At 45.0% G+C, this 23,383-nt stretch overlaps 1 protein-coding gene across 2 annotated transcripts in view; it reads left to right on the forward strand.

Moving 5' to 3' along the window:
• GRPR (gastrin releasing peptide receptor) overlaps positions 1–21,765 on the forward strand; it is a 51,023-nt gene extending 29,258 nt beyond the window's left edge. The window contains exons 2-3 of one of the 2 annotated variants that reach the window (XM_084639052.1): positions 15,377–15,728; positions 20,758–21,765. In XM_084639052.1, coding sequence (XP_084495178.1) covers positions 15,377–15,728; positions 20,758–21,150 — 745 coding nt within the window. In that variant the 3' untranslated portion in view covers positions 21,151–21,765. The remainder of the gene's footprint in view (positions 1–15,376; positions 15,729–20,757) is intronic. The other variant, XM_084639051.1, reaches the window with a different exon arrangement.
• Positions 21,766–23,383: the final 1,618 nt, after the last annotated feature.

A 23,383-nucleotide genomic window follows, 5' to 3' on the forward strand; every position in this document is an offset into this window, starting at 1 on the left:
CACCCGATGGCCGGAAGCAGTAGCTCTAAGCAACACCAGGGCTAAAAGTGTGTGCCAGGCACTAGCAGACATTTTTGCCAGGGTAGGTTGGCCCTCTGACATCCTCACAGATGCAGGGACTAATTTCCTGGCAGGAACTATGAAAAACCTTTGGGAAGCTCATGGGGTAAATCACTTGGTTGCCACTCCTTACCACCATCAAACAAATGGCATGGTGGAGAAGTTTAATGGAACTTTGGGGGCCATGATACGTAAATTTGTAAATGAGCACTCCAATGATTGGGACCTAGTGTTGCAGCAGTTGCTCTTTGCCTACAGAGCTGTACCACATCCCAGTTTAGGGTTTTCCCCATTTGAACTTGTATATGGCCGTGAGGTTAAGGGGCCATTGCAGTTGGTAAAGCAGCAATGGGAGGGATTTACACCGTCTCCAGGAACTAACATTCTGGACTTCGTAACCAACCTACAAAACACCCTCCGAACCTCTTTAGCCCTTGCTAGAGAAAACTTACAGGATGCTCAAAAAGAGCAAAAAGCCTGGTATCATAAACATGCCAGAGAGCGTTCCTTCGAAGTAGGAGACCAGGTCATGGTCTTAAAGGCGCTCCAGGCCCATAAAATGGAAGCATCGTGGGAAGGGCCATTCACAGTCCAGGAGTGCCTGGGAGCTGTTAATTATCTCATAGCATTCCTCACCTCCAACCGAAAGCCTAAGGTGTACCATATTAATTCTCTTAAGCCCTTTTATTCCAGAGAATTAAAGGTTTGTCAGTTTACAGCCCAGGGAGGAGATGACGCTGAGTGGCCCAAAGGTGTCTACTACGAAGGGAAATGTGGTGGTGGTGTGGAAGAGGTGAACCTCTCCATGACCCTTGGGCGTATGCAGCGACAGCAGATCCAGGAGCTGTGCACTAGCTACGCACCAACGTTCTCAGCCACCCCATGACTGACTGAACGGGCATACCACTCCATTGACACAGGTAATGCTCACCCAATTAGGGTCCAACCTTACCGGGTGTCTCCTCAAGCTAAAACTGCTATAGAACGGGAGATCCAGGATATGTTACAGATGGGTGTAATCCGCCCCTCTGAAAGTGCATGGGCATCTCCAGTGGTTCTAGTTCCCAAACCAGATGGGGAAATACGTTTTTGCGTGGACTACCGTAAGCTAAATGCTGTAACTCGCCCAGACAACTATCCAATGCCACGCACAGATGAACTATTAGAGAAACTGGGATGGGCCCAGTTCATCTCTACCTTGGACTTAACCAATGGGTACTGGCAGGTACCGCTAGATGAATCTGCCAAGGAAAGGTCAGCCTTCATCACACATCTCGGGCTGTATGAATTTAATGTACTCCCTTTCGGGCTGCGAAATGCACCCGCCACTTTCCAAAGACTTGTAGATGGTCTCCTAGCGGGATTAGGAGAATATGCAGTCGCCTACCTTGATGATGTGGCCATATTTTCGGATTCCTGGGCAGACCACCTGGAACATCTACAAAAAGTCCTTGAGCGCATAAGGGAGGCAGGACTAACTGTTAAGGCTAAGAAGTGTCAAATAGGCCTAAACAGAGTGACTTACCTTGGACACCAGGTGGGTCAAGGAACTATCAGCCCCCTCCAGGCCAAAGTGGATGCTGTCCAAAAGTGGCCTGTCCCAAAGTCAAAGAAACAGGTTCAATCCTTCCTAGGCTTGGCCGGTTATTACAGACGATTTGTACCGCACTACAGCCAAATCGCTGCCCCACTGACAGACCTAACCAAAAAGAAACAGCCAAATGCAGTTCAGTGGACCGAAAAGTGTCAGAAGGCCTTTAACAAGCTTAAAGCGACACTCATGTCTGACCCTGTACTAAGGGCCCCAGACTTTGACAAACCGTTCCTAGTAACCACAGATGCGTCCGAGCGTGGTGTGGGAGCAGTTTTAATGCAGAAAGGACCTGATCAAGAATTCCACCCTGTAGTGTTTCTCAGCAAAAAACTGTCTGAGAGGGAAAGCAACTGGTCAGTCACTGAAAAAGAATGTTACGCCATTGTCTATGCTCTGGAAAAGCTACGCCCATATGTTTGGGGACGGCGTTTCCACCTGCAAACCGACCATGCTGCACTGAAGTGGCTTCACACCGTCAAGGAAACTAACAAAAAACTTCTTCGGTGGAGTTTAGCTCTCCAAGATTTTGATTTCGACATCCAACACATCTCAGGAGCTTCTAACAAAGTGGCTGATGCACTCTCCCGTGAAAGTATCCCAGAGTCAACTGGTTAAAATCGTCCTTGAGATGTGGAAAATATTGTTAGTCTTTATGTACTTGGTAGTATATTTAGAGATGCATGTGTCTTATTAACTCTGTTTTTCCTAGAGCTCCAGGAAGAAATCCCAGCCAGTGTTTCACCCTAGCTGAGATTTGGGGGGCGTGTCATAAATATAAAGGGAAGGGTAAACCCCTTTGAAATCCCTCCTGGCCAGGGGAAAGCTCCTCTCACCTGTAAAGGGTTAAGAAGCTAAAGGTAACCTCGCTGGCACCTGACCAAAATGACCAATGAGGAGACAAGATACTTTCAAAAGCTGGGAGGAGGGAGAGAAACAAAGGGTCTGTGTCTGTCTATATGCTGGTTTTTGCCGGGGATAGACCAGGAATGGAGTCTTAGAACTTTTAGTAAGTAATTTAGCTAGGTATGTGTTAGATTATGATTTCTTTAAATGGCTGAGAAAAGAATTGTGCTGAATAGAATAACTATTTCTGTCTGTGTATCTTTTTTGTAACTTAAGGTTTTGCCTAGAGGGGTTCTCTATGTTTTTGAATCTAATTACCCTGTAAGATATCTACCATCCTGATTTTACAGGGGGGATTTCTTTATTTCTATTTACTTCTATTTTTTATTAAAAGTCTTCTTGTAAAAAACTGAATGCTTTTTCATTGTTCTCAGATCCAAGGGTTTGGGTCTGTGGTCACCTATGCAAATTGGTGAGGCTTTTTATCCAACATTTCCCAGGAAAGGGGGGGTGCAAGTGTTGGGAGGATTGTTCATTGTTCTTAAGATCCAAGGGTCTGGGTCTGTAGTCACCTAGGCAAATTGGTGAGGCTTTTTACCAAACCTTGTCCAGGAAGTGGGGTGCAAGGTTTTGGGAAGTATTTTGGGGGGAAGGACGCATCCAAACAGCTCTTCCCCAGTAACCAGTATTAGTTTGGTGGTGGTAGCGGCCAGTCCAAGGACAAAGGGTGGAATATTTTGTACCTTGGGGAAGTTTTGACCTAAGCTGGTAAAGATAAGCTTAGGAGGTTTTTCATGCAGGTCCCCACATCTGTACCCTAGAGTTCAGAGTCGGGGAGGAACCTTGACAATTACATACATAGCACATGTGCTTTCGTTACAAGGTCGCATTTTGCCTCCTCCCACCGCGTGACTACCCCCTCAACCTTCCCCCCTCCCTGTGGCTAACAGCGGGGAACATTTCTGTTTAGCCACAGGCAAACAGCCCAGCAGGAATGGGCTCCTCTGAGTGTCCCCTGAAGAAAAGCACTCTATTTCAACCAGGTGACCATGAATTATATCTCACTCTCCTGAGGATAACACAGAGAGATAAAGAACGGATTTTGGTTTAATGCCAGCAAACATACACTGCAATGCTTTGTTCTACAGTGATTCCCGAGTACGTGTTACGGGCCTGGAGTGGTAAAGTGTCCTACCATGAAGGACGAAATAAGGCTGCCCTCCCCAGAAACCTTTTGCAAAGGCTTTAGGACTACGTCTAGGAGAACCGCAAATGCCAGGGCAAAGTAATCCTTTCACATGCTTGCTTTTAAACTATGTATAGCATTTTAAAAGGTACACTCACCAGAGGTCCCTTCTCCGCCTGCTGGGTCCAGGAGGCAGCCTTGGGTGGGTTCGGGGGGTACTGGCTCCAGGTCTAGGGTGAGAAACAGTTCCTGGCTGTCGGGAAAACCGGTTTCTCCGCTTGCTTGCTGTGAGCTATCTACAACCTCCTCATCATCATCATCTTCTTCGTCCCCAAAACCTACTTCCGTATTGCCTCCATCTCCATTGAAGGAGTTAAACAACACGGCTGGGGTAGTGGTGGCTGAACCCCCTAAAATGGCATGCAGCTCCTCATAGAAGCGACATGTTTGGGGCTCTGACCCAGAGCGGCTGTTCGCCTCTCTGGTTTTCTGGTAGGCTTGCCTCAGCTCCTTCAGTTTCACGCGGCACTGCTTCGGGTCCCTGTTATGGCCTCTGTCCTTCATGCCCTGGGAGATTTTCACAAAGGTTTTGGCATTTCGAAAACTGGAACGGAGTTCTGATAGCACGGATTCCTCTCCCCATACAGCGATCAGATCCCGTACCTCCCGTTCGGTCCATGCTGGAGCTTTTTTGCGATTCTGGGACTCCATCATGGTCACCTGTGCTGATGAGCTCTGCATGGTCACCTGCAGCTTGCCACGCTGGCCAAACAGGAAATGAGATTCAAAAGTTCGCGGTTCTTTTCCTGTCTACCTGGCCAGTGCATCTGAGTTGAGAGTGCTGTCCAGAGCGGTCAGAATGGAGCACCCTGGGATAGCTCCCGGAGGCCAATACCATCGAATTGTGTCCACAGTACCCCCAAATTCGAGCCGGCAATGTCGATTTAAGCGCTAATCCACTTGTCAGGGGTAGAGTAAGGAAATCGATTTTAAGAGCCCTTTAAGTCGAAATAAAGGGCTTCATTGTGTGGACGGGTGCAGGTTTAAATCGATTTAACGCTGCTAAATTCAACCTAAAGTCCTAGTGTAGACCAGGGCTAAGTTTCAGGATGAAATGAACCCAGCATCTCAAAGTAAAACTCAAACTGTGTGAGTTAACATTAAAAAATAAAAAGACTCATGATTTCAATGTAAAACCTGATACTAGCACACAATTGGCTCCAACTCAGCCTGAAAGGTTCACAAAGTATTCAGCAAACCTGATACAGTCTGAATGTTGAGTTTGTATTAAAACAGAGGCCAGGCAAATTTTCTGGAATTTTGTTGTAAACCTTTTGCCCAGGAGTCCGGACTCCCCCCGCCCCCCTCAATATACCCAAGTTTTCTGACCAATTTATAAATTGTAGAGGATGGTCTACTGTTTTGTTTTATAGACTGTCCAAAACCCAGCAGCAATAGGATTCTTTTTAGCTGGTAATATTTGGGCCTTGTTCTAAGACCTTCCTACAGACCCAGCCCACAGGAATGCTCTGTCTAGCAGATGTGATGCAGAGTTTTCTCCTCATGTCTCTCCCCAAGATGCATGCAGAGTCTCAGAGTTCTGCCATATAGGAGTAAGGCTTCAACCCTGTCTGCGGTGGGAGGGGAAAGGCCAGCGGAATGGTGCTCTGATGGGAAAACTGAGGATCTCTGGAGGCATTGGGAGACAAGAGACCAGGAGTCTGTAAGGGCACATGTGTACCCAAAATCTGGTGGAGTGTTGGAACAAGTGCAGTCTCACCTGGCAGTCACACTCAATAAGGCAGATATGTAATGCCTGAGAAGGGGGACATTACTATGCATGGCTGATAGGGGACTCGTGCAGGAAGTAGGTGGAACAGAGGTTCTGGGAGGGGTCTGTGAAATGCAGCAGGCTAGAGGACAGTACACTACATGTTCTGATCATCTATTCTGAGTAAAAAGAAAAGGAGTACTTGTGGCACCTTAGAGACTAACCAATTTATTTGAGCATAAGCTTTCGTGAGCTACAGCTCACTTCATCGGATGCATACTGTGGAAAATACAGATGTTTGTTTTTATATTCTGAGCTAGATCTCCAAACGTTTCCTGAGCTAGATCTCCAAACGCCTATCATATCAGAGGGCACATGCAATCTTAGATACTGCCCTTTGATTAAGCGTAATGAGGAAATTTTTCTGGTTGCCACCAAGTCAGTGCATGTTAAAGGGAGATCTCTGTCTAATTGTCAGACTGAAAGTAAGTGTGACTTCTGATCAGTAAGATGAGTTTTTAGTACACTAAATAGGCATCATTCTGAGATATACTGTTGAACATCTGGCTCACCTTCCATTGCATGTTCTTTACTGGAAACTACTGACTTTGGGAAACGTGTGCTGTTATAAATTCATATAAAGCTTCATGACAAGTCATATTTCTCAGGGAAACTGTAGGCTCCAGTTGTTTATGGGGATAAGCTAGGGCTATGGGTAATTTGAGATTTGTGAATCCATGATATCTGTATTGGAAAGGAGACTTTGGAATGGCTGTATGGCTCCTATGCACTCTGAGTTTTTAAACTAGGCCCTACCCAGGCCTCCATTTTTGTAAGTAGGTGTGTAAATAGTTGCGGGCCCCCTTTTGTTGCCATGCTCATTTGTACCCACAATTTAGGTTGCTTGGAAGTCTGTGTCTTTGGTTGCATCCACAAATAAGAACTTCAGATCTAAATTGTGAGCAAAAATAATTGCAGTACAAAATTGCACCTTCAGTTATGTGCACACTCAGAAATGGAGAGCAGTGTCCCAACGGACAGAGACTTTGGGTAGTTTAATATGGACACTAATGACTTCAGCTTCTCTGAGATGAGGCAGCCAGACTCTTCAGAGCTGACATTGTTTAGTCAAGGGTTCCCATGGTTTGTTCTGTTATTCTGTGCATGTAGCCCAGATATCCACTTCTACATCAGTGGGCAATCATTCTCTGTGAGAGCTGAATCAAAACATTTTAGACAAAATTTAGTTTTTGCCCCCAAAAAATGCATTTTCAGATCAACAGAAACATTTCACAAATTCATATCCATTTCAGCAAATTGGCTGGGTTGAAATGAATTTTTCTTTCAACATTAGCGAAAACAAAACATTTTGATTGTTTGGAGCTAGCTTCACAAAAACCAAGGAGAAGGTAGTAGTGGTCCCCTTATATCTAATAGCTCATTGGCTAGAGTGTTCACCTGGGCTGGGGAAGAGCTGTGTTCAAATCCTTGCCCCAGAACAGGCATTTGACCTGGTCTCCCCCGTGTCCCGAGTAAGTGCCCGGACTGCTGGACTACTAGATATGAGGAGGGGAACTCCTCCATTTTTGTAACTCTAGCCCTTCATTTCCTTTGTCTCTGTTTAAAGAGGTGAAAACAGACCAAAACCAAAATGTTTCATCTGACCCAAAACAATTTTTTTAAAACTTTTGATTTACCCAAAATTTGGGAAAATGTCGGTTTCAGTTCAGATCAAAACAGATTTTTTTCAGAACTGCCAGAAAACTGAAAAAGTCAGTTATTCACCCAGCTCTGTTGTCTGCCCCATCTACATCAACTCCTTCAAGGAGTGGGACAATCAGAAATAACACAGGGACCCCCATCAAAGGGCCTTATAGCAAAGCAGGGATGCAGTGATTCAAACTTCTCCTACACTTGTTTCAACTGATGACCTGAAAGAGGGAGGAAAAAAAAAAAGAGAATGTGAGTCATCAATTCAAAAGAGGCATGAAAGAGAAAAGAAAGGTAAGGCTGCCAGGGGCACCAGCTTCCTCACACAGCGCAGAATTACCTCCTTTAAACAAATGATGGAAACGGAGACAAACATGGCTAAATGGATTTAAACCCTGAGAGAAAACATCACATGTCTTTCCCCAGATTTAGTCATTTTAAAGTTATTTTGCAATGGATGCAACATCCATAGGTCACTCCTCAGCTGTAAGTAGTGAGGAAAAAAACACTAGGGACTTAGACTGTGGCAGCAGGGACAGAATGTCTCTCTCATTGCTGTGGAATAAAAACTGCCCTTCAAATCTCTACAGTTAGGGGTGTCTGAGCAATAATACATTGGGGGGCAGATCCTCGGCTGGCGTAAATTGTCTTAACTTTGTAGAGGAGCACAATGGAGCTAAGCCAATTTATACCAGCTGGCAAGGAACAGAGTTCCCGGTGTGGAGATTTGTTATAATGAATGCTTTTAGAGAATAGGTGTGCAGTTTTTTTTTTCTTATGGCACACATATTAGTCTGTTTATGTCTGTAGGTGCTGCATTAGTGCTGTTTGCATTGCACTGACTAATGTTTGTATAGCTGAAGCTGGAAAGTACATCAGTGGTGGTATTATTATTGGCAGTATTATTACATATCGGAGTGATAACGCAATTTCCCAACATTTTCCGTGACATATTAACCTCAACAGGAAAAAACCTAACCATACAGATCCCTTGTCTATGGCATTTATTAGAAAGGTAAGGCAATTTCAATGATTGGAGAAGCAGGAAATAATTATCTAATCATCACAATACAGATCCAGCCAGATGCACGTAAACAGAGGCGTGCTGGGAGTCAGTCCAGACTAGTAGAGTGGCCAATCCTCCAGGATTGCCCTGGAGTCTCCAGGAATTAAAGATTCATCTCTAATTACAGATGATGTCATGATATGAAACCTCCAGGAATATGTCCAACCAAAACTGACAACCCTAGTCTAGAGACACATACTTAGAGAGATCTAAGTACTGTCGTGTCCTCAACAGCCTGTCTTCTATTCTTCTCCCGGCTTGGTTTTTAATTCTGGCAGTTATAACAAACTCAGAAGAGCAAAAATTAAATAAATCAGACCACATATTGGAGGGAGTCAGTTAGCCATGGCTCACAAAAAGGGGTGAGGCTAGGAAGTGCTCTCGGTGAAACACGACTGAGTATTGTATGTGTAGCTATTATCCTGCTTCTAGGGCAATGGCAGGGACTACACTGGGTCAGGTTTTGCTAGGCAGATTCTTGCCTTGTTCAAATTTGAGAAAAATTCATCATACATAATTCAGTCAGACAGAAGTTTATTGGCATTTAGAGTCAGTAGGCCAGTTCCTGGGCCTTGGCTGGGGAGAGCTGGGTGCAGCTCACAGGAGATTCAAAAGGGACCTTTTGGATCTTCCAAGTGGTGACTTCAACACTAGACCAGCCTCCTGGCACAGATTAGAGTAGCCATGTTCTAAACTATGCTGGCTGCCCATGACTCTCCTGGGCTGTTCCAGCAGCCAGGAATTGCCAGGGGCAGGGATATTCTGGCCAGGCCCCCTTTGAAAAGTCCAGAGAAAAGGACTAGTGCTGAAGCTGTTGTAGCAGCTCTTTGCCACCCTGCGGGGTGCCCTAGGGAGGGGGAATTGTGAAATGGGCTAGCTGAGCTGGCTTTAGGGCAGCTTTGTACTGCTGCAGCACTGGCTGAGCATCCAGCCCTATGTTTTTATGATTGACTGCTTTCCTGCTACGTATGGTGCCTTAAGAATGGGTTTTAAAAGAGTAACTGATTTTGTTTAAAGCCTCATCTATGATTTCTTTGTCCTGGTAATAATAGGATCCCAAGGCACATAGCACTCAGGCAACCATCCTGCATATGAGGTCATTAGTGGCTTCTGTGTGATTCTCTGTCTAATGCGTACAATGGGTACAGAACAGTTCAAAGTCTGAACAGAAGCATAGGTCAGTCTCATTCATATTTCCAATTGAATCAGCAATCAGGCTTTTTCCTCTGTGCAGATTGACAACTTGGAATGCTTGGCACTGACGGTGTTTCTTGACTAGCATCAAATTTTATGTGATTGAGTCTTCAAAAGGCATGTTCTCCTTTCCAAATGTTGGCCTTTATTATGGCCCCTGAATCATCTCTTGCTTTTTAATCCTCTGTGGGAATTCCTTTAGGTATTTTTCAACTGAAAAATGTCAGTATCACACAATAATTAGAGATATTGAATTTGAGAGCAAACTGGGGTAGCAGCACCAGGAAGGTGGTGGCTAGGTTTGTTACTGAGAACTGAATGGTACCATACAATGCACACCTCAAGCTGCCATTGAGTTTAGGGGGCTTGTGTATGTATGTATGTATATAATGGCAGGATCAGGCCCTGAGTGTGTGTGTGTGTGTGTGTGATGACAAGATCAGGCCCTTAGTCTCACTGCATGGATAGCAGAGAGCACATTATATTAAGAGCTTCAGTTAGGCCCTGCTTCAGCAGGGTACATAAGCTCATGGCTAACTGTCAATATTACCACTGAAGTTCTATTTGAAATGAATGAGACTACGGTGACCCAGGAATCTCTCAGTGCCATCTGGCAAGGGACACAGAGGGAGTGTACGTGGGTTACAGGAATCTTCTGCCCCAGCCCTGATCCCCCTCCTGTACCCCAAACCCTCATCCCCGGCCCCACCCCAGAACCTGCACACCGAGCCAGAGCCGTCACCCCCCACACCCCAACCCTCTGCCCCAGCCCTGAGCTCCCTCCTACACTCCAAACCCCCCCAGCCCCAGCCCCGTATATATCACCTCCATATTGGTGCACATAAAATTCATTCCACACATGGATGTAAAAAATTAGAGGGAAAATTGATCTCGGCCAGGCTTGGCTGAAAATGCTGGAGAGACCTTTGGGTGAGAAACTTCTTTAGACAGGAAGTTAACCTGTTAGTTAGGTCTAGAAAGAAAGCATGTTATGATTTTATTTTACAATAAACCATTTGAATCTCTATTCTTTGATTGATTGATTGATAGATATAGTGAAAACAAGAGTAAGAGTAAGTGCTGTGGTGTTAAACCAGCTGGCGATCCTGAGTATATTGTGACTTTGGGAAAGGCTGACCTGATAATTAGGCGAGTCTCCAGTGGATCAGGAACAGAGCACTGCAGGGAATGCTCTGAGGACCCAGAGGTTGGTGTGTGCCTCTTGCTACCTGTACAGAGGAGGCGAGGCCTGTGGAGGCTGGTAGGCAGTGCTTGTGCTGTCAGAGAGCTTATCCACAGCAGGCACAGAAAAGACTGCTCCATGCTAAAGGCAGGTGGTGATAATGGTGAGGGGCCTCACCCCGCTGGGTACGCTGGGGAGTGTCACAATTACGCCCATGCTTAAAGTTAGGCATATGCTCAAGCACCTCGCTGTCTAACATAGAGAGTAGGAGAAGCGCAGATCCTCATTATCCCCTATGGTCAGTTATTTGCTGCGTATGTGTTCTCGCTGCATGCTGCACTGGTTCTGGCCAGATAGTCCATACAGCAGGCTCGATCAAACTGCCCCAAAAGATCACAGACTTTATTCAGTGGCAGAGGTGCTTGGCCAGGTTTATTGCCAAGAAAGCACAGTATTAATGCCCTATACGTGCTACAAGTGCACTTAATACATGTATGCCCAAGACAATGGATCAGCTCAGTGAATGGCGGGACTTTCAGTTCCCCCCTCGACCGGCCAAAGACACCCCCTTTTTGACCCCTCTTTTGTACGCCGATACAAACAAATTACGCATTGCCCCACTGACGTGGTTAGTTGCCACCCTTTACCGTGTACCTATTGGTTTGATCAAAACATCTCTAGCCATCACCCTGTCAGCCTGACCTTATCTTTAAGGGGGGGTCAGTGTGTCCACGTACCATCTTCGGGGAGCGTGTTTATACCATAACCTTGTATCGGGGTATTCTGGTACTAGCCTTCTGGAATATGTTTACAGAAATTCTCAGTGCCTAGGAATGCTTGTGTTTTTGCAATGACAGCTCTGTTCTTGCCAAGTTCATATATCGGATCGTGAACCTGCAAGCAAGCATCTGCTTTGTAACAGGGCCTGACTTTTGCTCATAGCCAAACTTTTGCTAACTTTGCTTTATATCAGCAGTGCCTGACTATTTTAGTTCAGGCCTTAGGCCTTACACCAGACCCGCTATACCAGGCCTCATGTCTCAGGCTCTCTCTTTCTACTACATCCCGCCAAATATGTGGTATTAGTAATCATGGGAAGCAAAGATGTTGATTCCTGCACTTTTACCCATCCATGGGTCTGATCCAATGTCTTCCCACTGATTTCAGTGGGCAGACTCCCATTGACTTAATCGTACATTAAGTTAGAGACAAAAGGAGCCCCACCGTGGTTTGGGGCAATATATCACTGGCTACACAACAGTCAACGTGGATGTGTCTGTAGATATTTTTGGGTAGAGACCATTTTGAATCTAGAACTTAGCTCTGAAGAATGTTTACCTGTTGAACAGGTGACCCAACAAACAGGATGCTATAATGCTGAGTGACAATGAAAGATTTAGAAAAAGCCTTCAAGAAACTTCATGAATGGTCCCTCAACACAAATGTTCTAGCATGGGTATTCAGTGTAGAGGGTTTCCCATCTGTAGATCTGATTACAACTTGACAGAACAGGAAGTATCCCTACTTCTGTTCCAGGGTGGGACACACCTCAGGATCAATGTCAGACACTTTCCTGTTTCCATGGAACAAAGAGCTCCTCTTTGCCTACCTGCCAGGACCCCTGATTCCCAGGTCATAGAATCATAGAATATCGGGGTTGGAAGGGACCCCAGAAGGTCATCTAGTCCAACCCCCTGCTCAAAGCAGGACCAATTCCCAGTTAAATCATCCCAGCCAGGGCTTTGTCAAGCCTGACCTTAAAAACCTCTAAGGAAGGAGATTCTACCACCTCCCTAGGTAACGCATTCCAGTGTTTCACCACCCTCTTAGTGAAAAAGTTTTTCCTAATATCCAATCTAAACCTCCCCCACTGCAACTTGAGACCATTACTCCTCGTTCTGTCATCTGCTACCATTGAGAACAGTCTAGAGCCATCCTCTTTGGAACCCCCTTTCAGGTAGTTGAAAGCAGCTATCAAATCCCCCCTCATTCTTCTCTTCTGCAGGCTAAACAATCCCAGTTCCCTCAGCCTCTCCTCATAACTCATGTGTTCCAGTCCCCTAATCATTTTTGTTGCCCTTCGCTGGACTCTCTCCAATTTATCCACATTCTCAAGAGGTCATTCTCAAGCTCAAGCAAGATCAAGGCAAGATGATCCTTATAGCTCCAGCCTGGCTGAGACAGATGTGGTACACAGAGTTCTGCAAATTGTCCACTCATGAACCTTTATTGTTACCAATAGTCAGAGATCTCCTGACACAGAACCACAGTTGGGTGCTACATGTTATGGCATGATTCATCAGTGGCTGAATGTAAAGAAGGCACATTGCTTAGTAGCAGTTCAGAAAGTACTCCTTAATAGCAGAAAGCCACCCACAAGAGCTACTTACCTGAGTAAATGGAAGTGTTTTTCCATCTGGGCCACCTCCCATAATTCTGGACCATTTTGTGTACCTTCAGGAGTCAGATCTAGCCCTTAGTCAGGGGATAGTCAGATCTAGCCCTTAGTCATCTTGGCATTTCACCCTTGCACAGATGATTAGACTGTTTTCACTTGCCCAATCACTACCAGGTTCCTTTAGGGTCTTGATAGATTGTTTTTATTTGTCAGAGACCCAACACCTTCTTGGGATTTAAATCTGCTGTTGTCTGCGGTTATTGACCCTCCTTGTGAGCCTTTAGCATCATGCTCATTTCAACATCTGTCAGCACAGGTAGCCTTCTTAAAGGCCATTACCTCCATCACAAGGATGAGAGAACGGAATGCATTGGTCACAGATCCATCCTCCACAGTCTTCTACAAAGACAAGGTTCAGCTGAGAATATACCCCATGTTCCTTATAAAGGTGGTGGCCAATTTCCATTTTAATTGGTTTATTCACTGGCCAGTTTCCTTCCTGAACCACATACACATAAAGACAAGCAGAGGCTCCGTACTTTGGACATTCAGCAAACATTGGTGTTTTACCTAAATAGAACAAAGCCTTTTTGTGTCTTTTCCCAGCTTTGCGTCTTTTATGGAATATATGAGAGACCACCCGATTACAACTCAGACTCTCGAAATGGATCACCAGCTGCATTACAATGTGCTATACTGGCAAAGGAGCAATGCCTCCTGAGAAACACACAGTGCACTCAACAAGAGCTCATTTGAACTCAGCAGCATTTGTGGCACAATCCCAGTTATGGGCATCTGTAGAGCAGAGACATGGTTTCCATTCATACACTCACCAAGCACTGTATGCTGCATCATAGAAGCATGCCAATGTTGGGAAGCAGTCCCTCTTCTGATGAGACTCCCTACCCTGCCTCTTGGGGTAATATCTTGGGAGTCACCTAGAGTATAACAGGCGTATGCAAGCACTTGAAGAAAAAATGGTTACTCATCTTCTCATAATCATTGTTCTTCACGATGTTCGTAGGCATGTGTCCATTACACGACCCACCCTCCTTTCCTGATGCATCAGAGCCTACTATCGGTTCCGGTGTGAAGGAACTGAAGGGGGGATGGGGCAACTCCACCCTTTATATCCTTGCTTCAGAGTATGAGGAGCCCAGCAGTGGGCAGAGCCACCCTGATGGGTACCACTACAGAAAACTCTCCAGCACCGGTGCACGTGTTGTGCAGACACCTAAAGTGTAATGGACATATTCAACACATCGTGAAGAACAGTTATGAGAAAGTGAGTCGCCATTTATGTTTTATTCTATGTTGACCACTTAACCCCTAACTCTATAGGGATTCATTTTCCATATACTCTTTTAAAGGGGGATTGGGCAAATAAAAATATCTAGATTTTAAGTAGAAAATAGGATATAAATTCCATTATCATGAGTATGATTAATTTAATAATACTGTATAAAACCTGTAGATATTATTTCCTAAATTCCATCTGTTACTTCTAATTTATACTTTATATACTATAGTATAATACTATACTATTTATGAATTGTGAATTTTTAAATGCACCTATTTCAATCTGGGGTTCTTTTTATATGTGGCTATTTTGTTATATGGGCTTTTCATTCTACATACAAGCTTCAAATATATTTTGCTTCTGTGCTGAATTGGAAATTCAAACTTTTAAAAAAGTTTGAAATTCTGGAAGGAAAAAGTGTACAGAAACACAAAATCTATTATGCATATTTACATAATGTAGCACGTAATTTCTTTCTTCATAACTTGTCTTCTGTAAATCACCACATGCTAGTTAATTTGGATACAATTAATTATGAACAAATGGAAACTGCGTCCTAGACCACACATAAGTAATTTAAATGGGTAGAATATCTGTTACAATTTTGAAAACACAAGGTCTGAGTTTCAGAAGTGCTGTGTACCCTCAACTCCAAAAGAAGTCACCAGCAGCTTTTACAAACTCTTTAAGCAATATCTAGTCTAGTTTTCTTGAACAATACTGAATGAAGTGCTATTCTATTTGTAGTAGTATCACGGTGTTTATGCTTTAAAAGTACACGCATTTATTTTACTTCCTCTTAATGCCACTTGTACACATACGTGGATCTCAGAATATATCTGTACATGTTCAAAATCAATACACCTGAAATTGAATTAACTGGTGACAAGTTGAGCTGATTGCAAAATTTCAGAAATGTTAAAAATTTCAACCAGCACCAGTTGAAAACTGTTGCTGGGATTTTCCAAAATGAAAAGGGGACTCAGTGAAAGATTGGACAAAGATACATTTGACCCAGTGTGACTATTTTCAATGTCATAGTTAGTAACAGTTCTTTCTCTTTGCTCTTAGGTATAAAGCGATAGTGAGACCGATGGATATCCAAGCCTCCCACGCGCTGATGAAGATTTGTGTGAAAGCTGCTATGATCTGGATTTTATCCATGCTGCTGGCCATTCCTGAAGCAGTGTTTTCTGACTTGCACCCTTTCTATGACAGAGACACTAACAAAACATTCATCAGCTGTGCTCCTTACCCACATTCTGATGGGCTACATCCAAAAATTCATTCAATGGCATCATTTCTGATCTTTTACATCATTCCTCTATCCATCATTTCAGTGTATTACTATTTCATTGCTAAAAATTTGATCCGGAGTGCTTACAATATACCTGTGGAAGGAAACATACATGTTAGGAAACAGGTATGAAATTATTTTATTTGAAAGTACATTACCCTTGTGGACGACACCCACCTTGATTGCATTGGCCTCGTTGGCACTACAAAAGTACTTTTCCCTCTCTTGATATTCACCCCTTCTTGTTAACTGTTGAGAATAGGCCAGTTCCACTTTAATTGAATTGGCCTCATTAGCACTGACCTCCCACTTGGTAAGGCAACTCCCATCTTTTCATGTGCTGTAATGTACTGCTTATTGTATTTTTCACTCCATGCATCTGATGAAGTGGGTTTTAGCCCACAAAAGCTTATGCCCAAATAAATTTGTTAGTTTCTAAGGTGCCACAAGGACTCCTCATTGTTTTTGCTGATACAGACTAACACAGCTACCACTTTGAAACCTGTTCTCATTTAGTGGCTGGAGATTTGTGAATCTACTACTGCTTCCAGCTAAGGGCACAAACAGTATATGTTTATACTGGAGATGGCGTTATTTCTAGCTCAGGTAGACATATCTTTCATAGCTTTGATCAAGAGAGAGTACTAAAAATAACAGTGTCCATGGGGGCACAAACAGTGAGCTGGGCTAGCTGCCCCAAGTACAATCCTGTCTGAAACCCTTGGCATGTACTTGCGGGACAAGTTGCTTGCACCAGTGTGGCTCCACTCCTATTTTTAGCACACTAGGTTGATCAGAGCTAGCACAGGTATGTCTCCTTGAGCTGGAAATGACCCCTCCAGCTCCAGTGTGCTGCTACCCTTAGATCTTGTCTAAATGGGAAAGTTACAGTTCTTTAACTTGAATTGCTTTTAAACTTTTAAATTAGTACAGCCCCCTGTGTGGACTTTCCTATTTCAGTTTACATGTGGATTATTTCAGTCTGGCTTAAGTCCCACTTGATTGTAAGTAAACTAACGTAAGCCATGCTTAAACTGAAATAAGTGTTAGTACAGGGTTTTGCTCCAGTTTCAATAAATCAGTTTAAATCCTCACCTTAAATTGAGCTGGTGCAACTTTCTCATGTAGCAACTTTCTTGCTACTTTAGCTCAATCAGTAGAGGCTCATGCTTTTATGTTTTAGGCTCCAAGTCTGCTGTTAGTCTGAGTGGGATCAGCTGTACAAACAATGACTTTACCCTAAGTCAGTAACAGATCTGAACTGAATTTCTTGAACCTTTAGAAATTTTCCCATCACTGGTTATCAGGTAGCACCACGTGGGTGAAAAGATGTGCTTTCAGCATAGTAAATGGGGGGATTTCACAAAGGACGTATCTTACATTACTTTTGAATGTTTATAAGTCTTTCTCCCACCACTCCCACCTTTCCACCTGTTTGGTGACTGCTTTGATTACCCACTAAAGTGCACTAGAAGTATAAAGAGTCACTTCTCGCCTGTCCTTTCCCCAAAGGTTTGTATACAGAATTATAAAGATAGCAAAAAGTGAGTCTGCTCCAGCAAAGTCAGTCAATGATTTGACTCCTGCAGTGCATTCAGCAGTGATAGGTCTTTGTCTTAGATAAGTGATATTGATTTCTTTATTGCATTGTTTCCTTTCTTCATAGTGCGGATGTGGGCCACAATAGCTTCAGTATCAAATTAAGGATACATTAAAAATATATATGTACAGTTCACTCATGAGAGACTTATCCCACAGGGTTTAATTTACAGTTAGATCTTTGGGGACATATGACTGTCATCTGGTACATGTCAATCTTTTCTGAATTCAATAGCTAATTTTCAGCTTATGCAATTAAAGGAACACAAAATAAAGTCATGACGTGCTATGGCAGTGTTCTGTTGCCTGCTTCGTGCTTGCTTCTATCATGGGAAAAGATTTGCTTTTTGTGACCATCTTAATTCTCAATTTACTTATAGTGCTTTGGGATGTGACTATCTGACTCAAATCTTTCATGTGAGTAATGAGAATATAGCATTTGCCACATTGGGTCAGAGCACAAAAAGCCTCAAATCTTGCCTCAAGCAGTGCCAAGCAGTACCTAATGATTGTTCAGTGCTATACATTGGGGTGTGAAAAGGAGCACAAGTGTGTAAAGGAGTGGCTGATCAGACTTTGATACACTTTATAAACATCTATACCTCAAATGAGACCCATCTAACTCTCCTTAAATTTTACAAGGATGAGAGCTGGGATTCTGAATATGACTACTCAGCAAAAGCTGTGTACAGGCTAGTGTATACCAGTGTTTCTCTACCAGGGATACATATACCCTTGGGCAGGGGAGGGCAAACTATGGCCCACAGGCCGCATCCGGCCCGTCAGGGCTTTCAATCCAGCCCACAACATTTCCAGCAGCCAGGCCCCCTGCCTGCCCTGGCCCCGTGCCACCTCCCGGAAGCGGCCAGCACCACGTCCCTGGTGGGGGGGCGGGGGAGGGCAGAGGGCTCCGTGCGCTGCCCTCACCTGCAGGCACCGCCCTCCACAGCTCCCATTGGCTGGGAATGGGGAGCTGCGGCCAATGGAAGCTTCAGGGGTGGTACCTGCAGGCGAGAGCAGCATGCGGCGGAGCTGCCTGCCCCACCCCACCCCCAGGAGCCACTGCCAGACATGCTGGCAACTTCTGGGAGTGGTGCGAGGCCAGGACAGGCAGGGAGCCTGCCTTAGGGCCGCTGCACACCGCTGCCACCCGGAGCTGCTCGAGGTAAGCGGTGCCGGGCCGGAGCCACATCCCGAACCCTTCCTGCACCCTGTACCCTCCACCCCACACCCCAACCCCCTGCCCTGAGCCCCCTGCTGCAGCCCGCACCCCTCCTACATCCCAACCCCCTGCCCTGAGCCCCTTCCTGCACACCGCACCCCCCCACACACAGCCCGCACTCCCTCCTGTACCCTAACCCCCTGCCCCAGCCCTACATTCATGGCCCTGCATACAATTTCCCCACCGAGATGTGGCCCTCGGGCCAAAATGTTTGCCCACTCCTGCCCCTGGGGGGTACGCACAGGTCTTCCAGGGGGTACATCAACTCATCTAGATATTTGCCTAGTTTTAGAACAGGCTACATAAAAAGCACTGGTGAAGTCAGTACAAACTAAAATTTCATACAGACATTGACTTGCTATACTATACACTGAAATCTATATTCTACTTGCTTCTATATCTATATTCTACTTGCTTTATGTAGAATTATATGGTAAAATGAAAAAGTGAACAGTTTTCAGTAATATTGTACTGTGATACGTTTGTATTTTTATGTCTGATTTTGTGAGCAAGTAGTTTTTAAGTGAGGTGAAACCTGGGGGTACGCAAGACACATCAGACCCCTGAAAGGGGTACGGTAGTCTAGAAAGATTGAGAACCCCTGATCTGTCCAAGCTAGGAGGTAACAAAAGCAGTGAAGACAAGAATTTGAGAACAGGTAGTGAGACTCTGGGTATGTAACCAGCTTGCTGTGCTGTCTTCCTTGCTATTGCTACCTGTGCCAGCTGGAGTCAGGCATAGGTAAGCGAGCCTGTGCACAGCGTTTGCTATGTTGTCCTACCCACACTTTCAGCTCTCACCCTTCTCAACTGAAGCAATCAGAACCGAGCCCATTACTCTGCAAGGGCCTGAATGTGCCCAGCTGCTGCCCGGATATGGAAGAGCAGGGAGGCCCCAAGCGGTGTTCACAATTTCAAGACTTACATGCAGAGCAAGTGGAGCTAGCAGCAAAAGCCACTCTAGGAAGGGTGGGGAGGAGGTAGGGCATGACCACAAAGTGACATGCATACAGCAGCCTCTTAAGACAAGTGGTAGTACACTGTCTGCCAGCAAGGTCCAGGAGGCATTGCATCTCCCATGATGCAATACTGTCTAGAGGTTCCCTGGGTGGAGCAGCTGTATCTTCCTCTTTTGGATGGTGGGTCCCCTCTAAGGTCTTGTCCTCTCTAGGGACATAAATATGTTTTTACAATGAGAGAGAGAGAGAACACATTGTATCACCTAGTGCAGACTGGGCAGGTTGTAGCTTTACTTAGATTTAGCTGCTCGAGGTGAACCCTAGGCCCCCCTCAGGATTTCCCCTTCGCCCTCTAAATCAATGTAAGACCACAGATTGCCCTGTCTGTGTAACATGTTAGCTATCATGTGGTAAAATTACAGCTTTTCCTAGTGTAGGTCAGGCCTCAGGGAGTTTGTCCTTTCATTGCGCCTCGGCCTTCTCCCATCATGGTTTGAACTGGAAGATTGGCACAGCCATTTCTGAGATGGCCCTGTGACAAGTTGGGGGTTCTGTCTGTGCAATTTACGAATGGTGGATGATATTATTAAATTGTATCATGAAATTTCTGTGTCACGGAAAGCCGATACGTATGTGGATCCATCATTGCTGACAGGACATGCAGCTGGTACTCACTAGACAAAGGACAATGGGGAATACTTAATGTTAATGATGGTTGTTTGGTCATACAAAAGTTATCCTAAAGAGTGACTGCAACTTAGGGAAAGCCATCTTTACCCTTCTTCTCTGAGGGGAGGGTTTTTCTGGAGAAAATTTACTAACCATAGATCAAAGAAACCCAGGAGACTAGGAGGGGTTTCAATAAGGAAATATACAAGAAGCTTGGAGAAGGAGAAAGGAAGGCTACAGGAGCTGGGGAAGAAGACTCCATGAAGGAGAAACAATGATCCCACCTGCCTGACGAGCAGGGTCTGCCGGCATTATATACGCGTATGTTTACCACATGGCCCCAAGTAGTAACGTATTTGCACTCTGTGAAGTATGCTAGGTAGCCCCTACCCTGGCTAATATGTTGCTGATTCTTGGACTTCTGTAGACCATGCTGGGGTTAGTGATACTCTGTCACTGAGCATTAGGTTCACCTGAGTTTTATCTTTAGGATAGAAGAGATGTTTTAGTTGTTTGGTTTCTTACTTTTTGGGCAGCTGACTCGCTCAGTGCTAAAGTCCTGTCCAGTCCAGACTCCCCTGCAATAACTGTCTCATTTCCCCCACATCCACGCCCGGTGACAGGAAAAGTAATTAGCTTCCAATTTCACCAGCTTTTGCCAAAGTGAGGAACATTCGCTAATCTACTTTTCTCTTTGTTCTTTTCAGATTGATTCACGTAAGCGTCTGGCCAAGACAGTGTTGGTGTTTGTGTGCCTCTTTGCTTTTTGCTGGCTTCCTAATCACATCATCTATTTATACCGGTCCTACCATTATTCAGAGGTAGACACCTCAGTGCTGCACTTCATCACCAGCATCTGTGCTCGAATCCTGGCCTTTGCTAACTCTTGCGTAAACCCTTTCGCGCTCTACTTGCTCAGCAAAAGTTTTAGGAAACAGTTCAACAACCAGCTGTTGTGCTGCAGAACCCGTCTCCTCATCAGGTCCCAAAGCATGGGCAGAAGCACCACTCGAATGACCTCCCTCAAGAGCACCAACCATTCAGTGGCCATGTTCAGCCTCATCAACGGCAACCACATATGTAATGAAGGCTGTGTATAGGGTACATGGCAGGGGACAGCTTTGGAAACTGTTGTGCGGTGTAGTTAGCATGGCTGCCTGCTCTGCTTTGCAGGAATAGTGCGTCGCATACATGCATAGAGAAATCAACTGCATACAAGAACTTCCAGGTACTTTAGGGCCTGACACCGTCATAGTGAACATCTCGTGTGATGTGCTGAACGCCTTCAGTGCCCACCGATTTAACAAGAGTTGAGTGCACTCAGCCCCTATAAGATCAGGCCTTCACTGGCTTGGAGTCAAATCCTGAGATCCATAGTTTTGCCTCAGTTCTGACTCAGGCAGACTCCAACCACGGTCACATAAAAAAACTGTGTAAGGGACTCAAGATTTGTCCCTTTGTTTGCGGAAACAGCTTCATGGAGTTTTTTTTCTCTGTCTTGTTTTTTGGCTGAAGTAAATTCATCTAAATGAGAGCAACCCTTTTAAAAAAAGTGAAGTGTAGATCATTCCCTAGAGCTGTCAAATATTTATAAATGTTTGAATACAGTATTCATAGTGTAAAAAGATTTTCACAGTGTTTACTGGGGTGTGTTGGCCCCATCTGAAATGAGTAGTATCTTGTACACTATCAATGTACCATTTGAATAAATGTGAGTTAGAAGATGTTTACAGTTTGAGTGTGTGCGTTTTTCCATATTGCAGAGGCAAAAGCACAGCACTTTGAGAGTCACTGACAATTCTGCTCTTCTCTTCAGGGGGCAAAATAATGGGGGTTACATTATTAAACGTGTAATACAGAATTTGAGTTGCGTTTGATTAAGGATGAACAACAAATGTCAAATGAAGCACAGAAGTTCTTCATGGGGATGTATTCTAATATGGGGATGTACAGTGAATGTCATTACAAACTCAGGGCCTGGTCTCAAACCCATTACAGTAGATTTATACCTGTATTTCCACTGAAATCATAAAACTGGTGGAGAATCAGGCCTTCACTATTTTCCACTGCCAAGTGGTTGGGGCACCATGGCATCCATTATTCTCAGAATAGGAAGATAATGTGCCACGGACACGGCAGATTGCAAATCCTGCGTTAACATAAGGCAAAATCCAGTTCCCATTGAAACAGGTGGGATGCAGTTAAGCTGTACAGTTACAAGCCTCTTAAAGCAAACTGGTGCAAGTGAGAGCAGAATTTGACCCTTGGAGCAGTGAATGCTGAGTTAATGGTGCATCTTGTTGGGGAAGGGGAAAGAATCAAAGACAAAGAGAGAATGAAACCAGCAAAACATTGTGGTAAATTTGGATTGAAAATGCAAAACCATAATGTAATGGTTGGGGTATAATCAGAGCAAAACCTCCCAGTGCCCATTGAGTTCAGTAACAGGTGCGTGCCTGCCTCCAGGGGCAGACATTGGATGTTCAGCAGTTCACAAGGGTTGGTTTCCTTCTCTTTCAGTCTACGGGAGTGCATGTCCCCTAAATTTTAGTTAGGGGGTTATATTAACTCAGCATTCACAGCCGTAGAAATGACTTTTGTCTCGTTTAGATGTGAAACCATAGATTGTCCTGGGATCTCAAGACTAGGGCCGTACCAAATTCATGGCCCTGAAAAACACGTCACGGACCATGAAATCTGATCTCCCCTGTGAAACCCTATACTATACAGATGTCATGGGGGAGACCAGTATTTCTCAATCTGGGGGTCCTGACCCAAAAGGAAGTTGTAGAGGGGTCAGAAGGTTATTTTAGGGGGGTCACGGTATTGCCACCCATATTTCTGGGCTGCCTTTAGAGCTGGGCGGCCAGAGAGCGGCGGCTGTTGGCCGGGCGCCCAGCTCTGAAGGCAGCGCCCCACCAGCAGCAGCGCAGAAGAAAGAGTGGCGATACCATCCCATGCCATCCTTTCTTCTGTGCTGCTGCTGACAGCGGCTCTGCTTCAGAGCTGGGCGCCCGGCCAGCCGGCGACGCTCTCCGGCCGCCCAGCTCTGAAGGCAGCACCGCCACTAGCAGCAGTACAGAAGTAAGGGCAGCAGTACCGCACCCCCCACTCCAATAACCTTACGACCCCCCCACCCGCCCAACTCCTTTCTGGGTCAGGACTCCTGCAATTACAACACTGAAATTTCAGATTTAAATAGCTGAAATCATGACATTTATGTTTTTTAAAATCCTATGACTGTGAAATTGATCAAAATGAACTGTGAATTTGGTAGGGCCCTGCTCATGAGATTGGGCCCAGGTCTGGGAACCTTTGAGAGACTCTGGGTTG

Source organism: Lepidochelys olivacea (genome assembly GCF_965140295.1).
Source record: "Lepidochelys olivacea isolate rLepOli2 genome assembly, chromosome: 1".
In the NCBI taxonomy this organism is placed as follows: Eukaryota; Metazoa; Chordata; order Testudines; family Cheloniidae; genus Lepidochelys; species Lepidochelys olivacea.